Source organism: Coregonus lavaretus (assembly GCF_964263955.1).
Source record: "Coregonus lavaretus genome assembly, chromosome: 10".
NCBI classification, from domain to species: Eukaryota; Metazoa; Chordata; class Actinopteri; order Salmoniformes; family Salmonidae; genus Coregonus; species Coregonus lavaretus.
Window position 1 is genome coordinate 27,006,661 of NC_139997.1, and position 10,582 is coordinate 27,017,242.

Genomic DNA, 10,582 nt, shown 5'->3' on the forward strand with positions numbered 1-10,582 from the left:
AGATATCTGACTACACTCAATAAGTAGGAGTAACTTACAAAGCTCTGGACAGAGTTATTTTTGTCAGGTTTGAGGACTCTGCTCTTGGCTATGGTGGCCTACATTTCTGCCATGCTCTCTATCATTTCGGCCATCTCTCCAGTGCATTTCTTGAAGGCCACTTTCAACTTTTCAAGGTCATTCAGCCAGCTGTCCAGGTCTACTGCCTCAAGATCACCTTCGCTGCAGTTTCTCTTCATCACTTGGATCAGTGCCCTCACCTCCTTGCCTATCCTCCCTTTGTCCTCCCTATTCGTCTCTTCATCTTTCAGGTTCTCCTCCTTCATCCTCCCATGCACTTCTCAATCCAGACTCTGAAGCATCCCTTAGTCGTCTTCTGATTCTCTTTTTGAGGTACAGGTTGGTGTCCAGACCGTCATTGATAAGGGCTCTATAATTTATACGATTTCACTCATCAAGACGCACAGATCTTGTATGAATACCTTTATTTTGAAATTCCTTCATAATAAACACTACCGGAAGTATGTCCCACCAGCTATTGAGTCCCTCATTCAAGAACTGTGTTGTGTGTTCGCTGTTTCTGCATTCTTATATGCAGCTAGGTAGATAACTAACGTTAGCTAACTGTTCAAATATGAACGCGCCACCGGCATTCGAGTCATTTCTGTTGTTTGAAGGGGAAAAGAAGTAAGTTTTAGTCATATAGCTAGTTAGCTACTGTAACATATTACGAGATCGCTTGCTGACGTTTCCCTCCAAGAACGTTTAGCTAGCTAGGATTAGCTAATTTAGCTATTGTTATTCTGGTTAGTTTAGGTTATCTAGCGATCAAAGTTAACTGCGATCAAAGGTAAGTAGGTAGCTGAACCAGAATATGGGTTTACAGGAGACGTTTAATATGGCGATTCTCAGAAGATAATCCCAGATTCTGGTTCAGGAGGTAGCTAGCTAGGTAGCATGCTACAACATATCATATTTGAGGGCATGCTAGCTAACTGTCAGGCTATGTTTGTGCTTTGCCAGTTATTCCTAGCTTCACAGTAGCCAGTGACTAAAGAGTAGTAGCAAGGTAAGTCTGTCAGGCATTATCAGCTAACAAGTTCGCGTCTACTGGCTACCAGAGTCATATAGTTATGGGTTTGCTGGCTACTATAAATTAGCAAAATTCAGCATAAACTAGCTAGCTAACTAACACGCCAATGTGATTGGACTGCCATTGCCACTGAATATGAATCTGAAAGTGAAATACTCTTACATTAAAATACATGTTTTTAGAATCACAATCATCAAGGACACAAAAGTCCCGAACGCCTGTCTCTTCACGTTGAACAAAGAGGATCACACGCTTGGTAACATCATCAGACAGTGAGTGCAATTCTTTAATTTCATTGGGATTTTTTGTGCAATCAATGATAATTGCGAAGCTCCTCAATCATAACTTAAATGTATTGTATTTGCAGACAACTTCTGAAAGACCCCCAAGTGCTATTTGCTGGCTACAAGGTCCCTCATCCTCTGGAGCACAAGATTGTGATCCGTGTTCAGACCACACCAGACTACAGTCCTCAGGAGGCTTTCACTAATGCCATCACTGACCTCATCAGTGAGCTGTCCTTGTTGGAGGAGAGATTCAGGGTGAGTACATGAGATACCGTCATCATCACATCTCTTAATCTCTCAACATTAATAATATAAATAATATGCCATTTAGCAGACGCTTTTATCCAAAGTGACTCACAGTCATGCGTGCATACATTTTTTTTTTTTTTTTTTTTTTGTGTGTATGGGTGGTCCCGGGGATCGAACCCGCTACCTTGGCGTTACAAGCGCTGTGCTCTACCAGCTGAGCTACAGACCCATTGAAATGGGTCTGTCGGTACATTTCGTGGAACAGTTCTACTGTAGCAAACTGTCAATATATAATATTATATAGATTGTCCTCTATACTAGAACTGGTTGTGGAAAATAGCTATTTTGGCCAGAAATTTATGTATGCCGGTGGAAGCTGCTGAGGGGAGGACGGCTCATAATAATGGCTGGAACGGCGCAAATGGAATGGCATCAAACACATGGAAACCATGTGTTGATATATTTGATACCATTCCACCTATTCCGCTCCACCCATTACCACGAGCCTGTCCTCCCCAATTAAGATGCCACCAACCTCCTGTGATGTACGCACTATCTACATAGCAATATCCCTGAAACACTCATCTTCAATACTATTTGGGTTAAAAAGTCCTGTGTGGCTCACTTGGTACAGCATGGCACTTGCAATGCCAAGGCTGTGGGTTAAATTCCCACGGGGAACCAGTATGAAAATGTATGCACTCATTACTGTAAGTCGCTCTGGATAAGAGTGTCTGCAAAATGACTAAAATGCGAATGTATTTTTGAAAACTACTAATAATAATACTTTTTTAAAATGGTGAGTATTGACCTACCTGATCAGCAGAATGTGTAACTAATAAATTCATTATCTCTTTCAACTTTGTTTCAGGTTGCAATTAAAGACAAGCAAGAAGGAATTGAATGAGGATTGGTGCATACTGTTGTGAAAGAAGATGTCATTTTGAAGATCACTTTTCATTTGACCAGGATTCTATAAAAGTTCTCTGTTTTGGACTTACCATTACTGCCATGCTAGGCACAGCATGGCCTCTGTATCCAAAGTACTGAATGGAGTTTTGAGTTAGTTTTCATTCTAGACCATGATAACATATTTGCAGGAATGGATGTAATTGTATCAGTTAAATAATACTTTTTTCACACACTGAAACATAAGGAAATTGGTGATTTGAAACAGATTCTGAGATCATAGAGTGGATTGATTAATTCAAAACAGAAGCACATGTTGTTTTACTAATTTGAATTCAATACTCTAGTTTGTTAGGTACGTGCTGAAAGATGACAAGCATGGTTTAAAACGTTATTTCATGGAAATATTTAGCATGATATCTATTCCTGTTAAATGCTTTAGTTTTGCAATACCCGACATGCTCCTTATTTGGCCCTACATTTTCTGAGAATAGTGTGTCATGTACAGGTAAGGTTTGTTTTTGTTTTTCAATAAATCATTCTTGTAATATTTATTTTCATTTAACGTAATAGCCAGCCCCCCAATAGGGTTGTCACTAGTTAGCGCAGCCACAAAGTCAAAATTGTCTATCTTAAAACTTCATGAAAACAAATTAGCTTTTTGGTCTTCATTTTAGTTTCGGGTTAGGCAAAAGGTTAGCAGTGGGGTTAAGGTTGGGTTAAGAAGATACATTTTATAAATAGGCAGGGTTTATGTCTGTGGCTGTGTTAACTAGTGACGACCCCCTCCCCTCCCTCATAGAGCTCGCCAGCTTGTAGTCCTAAAAACCGGAAATGATGGTTTCTTCGTCCATTCCTATGGGGGAAAAGAATGGGGTTTTGGGATGAATGCCAAAAATAAGGTCTGAGGTTAACACAGGCTTAGAAGGTCTTATACGTTTTGTTCTATGAGATTAACAAATAAAATAAAAATGTACTTGTCACATGCGCCGAATACAACAGGTGTAGACCTTACCGTGAAATGCTTACTTACAAGCCCTTCACCAACAACGAAGTTTTAAGAAAATGGAGTTAAGAAAATATTTACTAAATAACAAAAGTAAAAATAACAATAATGAGGCTGTATACAGGGGGTACAGGTACCGAGTCAATGTGCAGTAGTACAGGTTAGTCAAGGTAATTTGTGCATTCGGAAAGTATTCAGACCCCTTGACTTTTTCCACATTTTGTTATTACGTTACAGCCTTATTATAAAATTGATTAAATTGTTTTTTTTCTTAATCAACCCCATAATCACAAAGCAAAAACAGGTTTTTAGAAATTTTTGCAAATTTATTAAAGAGTAGAAACAGAAATTTCACATTTACATAAGTATTCAGACCCTTTACTCAGTACTTTGTTGAAGCACCTTTGGCAGTGATTACAGTCTTTAGTATTCTTGGGTATGACGCTACAAGCTTGGCACACCTGTATTTGGGGAGTTTCTCCCATTCTTCTCTGCAGATCCTCTCAATCTCTGTCAAGTTGGATGGGGAGTGTCGATACACAGCTATTTTCAGGACTCTCAAGAGATGTTCGATCGGGTTCAAGTCCGGGACATTCAGAGGACTTGTCCCGAAGCCACTCCTGCGTTGTCTTGGCTGTGTGCTTAGGGTTGTTGTCCTGTTGGAAGGTGAACCTTCGCCCCAGTCTGAGGTCCTGAGCGCTCTGGAGCAGGTTTTCATCAAGGATCTCTCTGTACTTTGCTCCGTTCATCTTTCCCTGCCGCTGAAAAATATCCCAAGCTACCACCACCACCCTTCACCGTAGGGATGGTGCCATGTTTCCTCCAGATGTGACGCTTGGCATTCCGGCCAAGAAGTTCAATCTTGGTTTCATCAGACCAGAGAATCTTGTTTCTCATGGTCAGAGTCCTTTAAGTGCCTTTTGTCAAACTCCAAGCGGGCTGTCATGTGCCTTTTACTGAGGTGTGGCTTCCGTCTGGCCACTCTACCATAAAGGCCTGATTGGTGGAGTGCTGCAGAGATGGTTGTCCTTCAGGAAGGTTCTACCATCTCCACAGAGGAACTCTAGAGCTCTGTCAGAGTGACCATTGGGTTCTTGGTCACCTCCCTGACCAAGGCCCTTCTCCCCCGATTGCTCAGTTTGGCCGGGCGGCCAGCTCTAGGAAGAGTCTTCGTGGTTCCAAACTTCTTCCATTTAAGAATGATGGAGGCCACTGTGTTCTTGGGGACGTACAATGCTGCAGAATGCCCAGATCTGTGCCTCAACACAATCCTGTCTCGGAGCTCTATGGATAATTCCTTGGACCTCATTGCTTGGTTTTTGCTCTGACATGCACTGTTAACTGTGGGACCTTATATAGACAGGTGTGTGCCTTTCCAAATCATGTCCAATCAATTTAATTTACCACCGATCATCTCAAGGATGATCAATGGAAACAGGCTGCACCTGAGCTCAATTTCGAGTCTCATAGCAAAGGGTCTGAATACTTATGTAAATATGGTGTTTATTTTTATTTTTTATAAATGAGCAAAAATGTCAACAACAAAAAAACTTTTCGCTTTGTCATTATGGGGTATTATGTGTAGATTGAGACATTTTTACTATTTTTTACATTGTAGAATAATAGTGTAGACATGCTACAAAATTTGAAGAACTTTGAACGTTTCTTCAAGTGCAGTCGCAAAAACCATCAAGTGTTCATTAGAGTTACCAGCATCAGAAATTGCAGACCAAATAAATGCTTCAGAGTTCAAGTAACAGACACATCTCAACATCAACTGTTCAGAGGAGACTGTGGATCAGGCCTTCATGGTCGAATTGCTGCAAAGAAACCACTACTAAAGGACACCAATAAGAAGAAGAGACCTGCTTGGGCCAAGAAACACGAGCAATGGACATTAGACCAGTGGAAATTTGTCCTTTGGTCTGGAGTCCATATTGGAGATTTTTGGTTCCAACCGCCGTGTCTTTGTGAAATGTGGTGTGGGGGAACGGATGATCTCCGCATGTGTATTTCCCACCGTAAAGCATGGAGGAGGAGGTGTTATGGTGAGGGGGTGCTTTGCCGGTGACACTGTCTGTGATTTATTTAGAATTCAAGGCACACTTAACCAGCATGGCTACCACAGCATTCTACAGCGATACGCCATCAGAGTCTGGTTTGGGCTTAGTGGGACTATCATTTGTTTTTCAACAGAACAATGACCCAACACACCTCCAGGCTGTGTAAGGGCTATTTTACCAAGAAGGAGAGTGATGGAGTGCTGCATCAGATGACCTGGCCTCCACAATCCCCTGACCTCAACCCAATTGAGATGGTTTGGATGAGTCGGACCGCAGATTGAAGGAAAAGCAGCCAACAAGTGCTCAGCATATGTGGGAACTCCTTCAAGACTGTTGGAAAATGCATTCCAGGTGAAGCTGGTTGAAAGAATGCCAAGAGTGTGCAAAGCTGTCAAGGCAAAGGATGGCTATTTGAAGAATCTCAAATATAAAAACACTTTTTGTGTTATTTCATAGTTTTGATGTCTTCACTATTATTCTACAATGTAAAAATAAAGAAAATCCCTTGAATAAGTAGGTGTGTCCAAACTTTTGACTGGTAAGGTATTTGATCCCCTGCTGATTTTGTATGTTTGCCCACTGACAAAGAAATGATCAGTCTATAATTTTAATAGTAGGTTTATTTGAACAGTGAGAGACTCCAGAAAAATGCATGTCAAAAATGTTATAAATTGATATGCATTTTAATGAGGGAAATAAGTATTTGACCCCTCTGTAAAACATGATTTAGTACTTGGTGGCAAAACCCTTGTTGGCAATCACAGAGGTCAGACGTTTCTTGTAGTTGGCCACCAGGTTTGCACACATCTCAGGAGGGATTTTGTCCCACTCCTCTTTGCAGATCTTCTCCAAGTCATTAAGGTTTCGAGGCTGACGTTTGGCAACTCGAACCTTCAGCTCCCTCGACAGATTTTCTATGGGATTAAGGTCTGGAGACTGGCTAGGCCACTCCAGGACCTTAATGTGCTTCTTCTTGAGCCACTCCTTTGTTGCCTTGGCTGTGTGTTTTGGGTCATTGTCATGCTGGAATACCCATCCACGACCCATTTTCAATGACCTCGCTGAGGTTTGACGGTACATGGCCCCGTCCATCGTCCCTTTGATGCGGTGAAGTTGTCCTGTCCCCTTAGCAGAAAAACACCCCCAAAGCATAATGTTTCCACCTCCATGTTTGACGGTGGGGATGGTGTTCTTGGGGTCCTAGGCAGCATTCCTCCTCCTCCAAACACGGAGAGTTGAGTTGATGCCAAAGAGCTCGATTTTGGTCTCATCTGACCACAACACTTTCACCCAGTTCTCCTCTGAATCATTCATATGTTCATTGGCAAACTTCAGACGGGCCTGTATATGTGCTTTCTTGAGCAGGGGGACCTTGCGGGCGCTGCAGGATTTCAGTCCTTCACGGCGTAGTGTGTTACCAATCGTTTTCTTGGTGACTATGGTCCCAGCTGCCTTGAGATCATTGACAAGATCCTCCCATGTAGTTCTGTGCTGATTCCTCACCATTCTCATGTCACCTTCTCATCAAGCTGCTTGGCGGTGGTCTTGTAGTGGTCCTCTGTAGCGTGGTCCTCTGTAGCTCAATTGGTAGAGCATGGCGCTTGTAACGCCAGGGTAGTGGGTTCGATCCCCGGGACCACCCATACGTAAAAATGTATGCGCACATGACTGTAAGTCGCTTTGGATAAAAGCGTCTGCTAAATGGCATATTATTATTATTATTATTATTATTATTATTATTATTATTATTATTATTGTAGCCCATTCCAGCCTTGTGTAGGTCTACAATCTAGTCCCTGACATCCTTGGAGAGCTCTTTTGTCTTGGCCATGGTGGAGAGTTTGGAATCTGATTGATTGATTGCTTCTGTGGACAGGTGTCTTTTATACAGGTAACAAGCTGAGATTAGGAGCACTCCCTTTAAGACTCATAAAAGACACCTGGGAGCCAGAAATCTTTCTGATTGAGAGGGGGTCAAATACTTATTTCCCCTCATTAAAATACAAATCAATTTATAACATTTTTGACATGCGTTTTTCTGGATTTTTTGGTTGTTATTCTGTCTCTCACTGTTCAAATAAACCTACCATTAAAATTATAGACTGATCATTTCTTTGTCAGTGGGCAAATGTACAAAGTCAGCAGGGGATCAAATACTTTTTTCCCTCACTCTATATATATATATATATATATATATGTGTGTATATATAAACACTACCGTTCAAAAGTTTGGGGTCACTTAGAAATGTCCTTGTTTTTCATGAAAACACATGAAATGAGTTTGAATAGGAAATATAGCAAAAATGAATAGGAAATGTAGTCTTTGACAAGGTTAGAAATACTGATTTTTTTTATTGAAATAATAATTGTGTCCTTCAAACTCTGCTTTCGTCAAAGAATCCTCCATTTGCAGCAATTACAGCCTTGCAGACCTTTGGCATTCTAATTGTCAATTTGTTGATGTAATCTGAAGAGATTTCACCCCATGCTTCCTGAAGCACCTCCCACAAGTTGGATTGGCTTGATGGGCACTTCTTACATACCATACGGTCAAGTTGCTCCCACAACAGGTCAATAGGGTTGAGATCCGGTGACTGTGCTGGCCACTCCATTATAGACAGAATACCAGCTGACTGCTTCTTCCCTAAATAGTTATTGCATGGTTTGGAGCTGTGCTTTGGGTCATTGTCCTGTTGTAGGAGGAAATTGGCTCCAATCAAGCGCCGTCCACAGGGTATGGCATGGTGTTGCAAAATGGAGTGATAGCCTTCCTTCTTCAAGATACCTTTTACCCATGTCAAATCTCCCACTTTACCACCACTAAAGCACCCCCAGACCATCACATTGCCTCCACCATGCTTGACAGATGGCATCAAGCACTCCTCCAGCATCTTTTCATTTGGTCTGCGTCTCACAAATGTTCTTCTTTGTGATCCGAACACCTCAAACTTCGATTCGTCTGTCCATATCAATTTTTTCTGATCTTCCTCTGTCCAGTGTCTGTGTTCTTTTGCCAATCTTAATCTTTTCTTTTTATTGGGCTGTCTGAGATATGGCTTTTTCTTTGCAACTCTGTCTAGAAGGTCAGCATCCCGGAGTCGCCTCTTCACTGTTGACGTTGAGACTGGTATTTTGCGGGTATTTAATGAAGCTGCCAGATGAGGACCTGTGAGGCGTCTGTTTCTCAAACTAGACACTCTAATGTATTTATCCTCTTGCTCAGTTGTGCACCGGGGCCTCCCACTCCTCTTTCTATTCTGGTTAGAGCCAGTTTGCGCTGTTCTGTGAAGGGAGTAGTACACAGCGTTGTACGAGATCTTCCGTTTCTTGGCAATTTCACGCATGGAATAGCCTTCAAAACAATTGCTTTTCTTCGAAAACAAGGTCATTTCTAAGTGACCCCAAACTTTTGAACGGTAGTGTGTATATATATATATATATATATATATATATATATATATATATATATATACAGTTGAAGTCGGAAGTTTACATACACTTAGGTTGGAGTCATTAAAACTTGTTTTTCAACCACTCAACAAATTTCATGTTAACAAACTATAGTTTTGGAAAGTTGGTTAGGACATCTACTTTGTGCATGACACAAGTAAACTTTCCAACAATTGTTTACAGACAGATTATTAAACTTATAATTCACTGTATCACAATTCCAGTGGGTCAGAAGTTTACATACACTAAGTTGACTGTGCCTTTAAACAGCTTGGAAATTTTGAGAAAATGATGTAATGGCTTTAGAAGCTTCTGATAGGCTAATTGACATAATTTGAGTCAATTGGAGATGTAACTGTGGATGTATTTCAAGGCCTACCTTCAGACTCAGTGCCTATTTGCTTGACATCATGGGAAAATCAAAAGAAATCAGCCAAGACCTCAGAAAAACAATTGTAGACCTCCACAAGTCTGGTTCATCCTTGGGAGCAATTTCCAAACGCCTGAAGGTACCACGTTCATCTGTACAAACAATAGTACGCAAGTATAAATACCATGGGACCACGCAGCCATCATACCGCTCAGGAAGGAGACGCGTGTAGTGTATTAAGGATTATGACTTTGCTAATGTTTTCAAGTGGAACCTGAGAGGATGTTTATTCAGTTTCAGAGGGAGTTGTTTTAGGGTGACGCCCCATAGAACAGACAGGGAGTGTGTGTTGTAGACAGGGGATTGGACAGTAGAGGGAGCCACCCATATTTTGGGGAATATTATAAGTACTGGGTTTGAACAAAGAACATTAGAGCGGACATTGTAATTTGGAAAACACTGCTCTCCGGGTGATCATGACATCTGTAAACTTATGCTGAAATCTTGTGATATGAATAAAACGTATGATCAAAGTTCAGTATAAGCGGACTCCTTTGTTTAACAGCATAATTAGCAACATTGACTCGACACTACACGCGTTCTGTCACCTAGAGATGAACGTACTATGGTGCGAAAAGTGCAAATCGATCCCAGAACAACAGCAAAGGACCTTGTGACGATAATGGAGGAAACAGGTACAAAAGTATCTATATCCACAGTAAAACGAGTCTTATAACGACATAACCTGAAAGGCTGCTCAGCAAGGAAGAAGCCACTGCTCCAAAACCGCCATAAAAAAGCCAGACTACGGTTTGCAACTGCACATGGGGACAAAGATCGTACTTTTTGGAGAAATGTCCTCTGGTCTGATGAAACAAAAATAGAACTGTTTGGCCATAATGACCATCGTTATGTTTGGAGGAAAAAGGCGGTAGCTTGCAAGCCGAAGAACACCATCCCAACCGTGAAGCACGGGGTGGCAGCATCATGCTGTGGGGGTGCTTTGCTGCAGGAGGGACTGGTGCACTAAACAAAATAGATGGCATCATGAGGAAGGAAAATTATGTGGATATATTGAAGCAACATCCCAAGACATTAGTCAGGAAGTTAAAGCTTGGTCGCAAATGGGTCTTCCAAATGGACAATGACCCCAAG

The 10,582-nt window shown here is 41.5% G+C and overlaps 1 protein-coding gene across 1 annotated transcript; it reads left to right on the forward strand.

The window, feature by feature from the left end:
• Positions 1 to 533: 533 nt before the first annotated feature.
• polr2j (RNA polymerase II subunit J) lies at positions 534 to 3,088 on the forward strand. The gene is made up of 4 exons (XM_084169569.1): positions 534 to 687; positions 1,276 to 1,365; positions 1,461 to 1,635; positions 2,501 to 3,088. The coding sequence occupies exons 1-4, from the start codon at positions 635 to 637 to the stop codon at positions 2,534 to 2,536; spliced, it is 354 nt and encodes a 117-aa protein (XP_084025695.1). The 5' UTR covers positions 534 to 634; the 3' UTR covers positions 2,537 to 3,088.
• Positions 3,089 to 10,582: the final 7,494 nt, after the last annotated feature.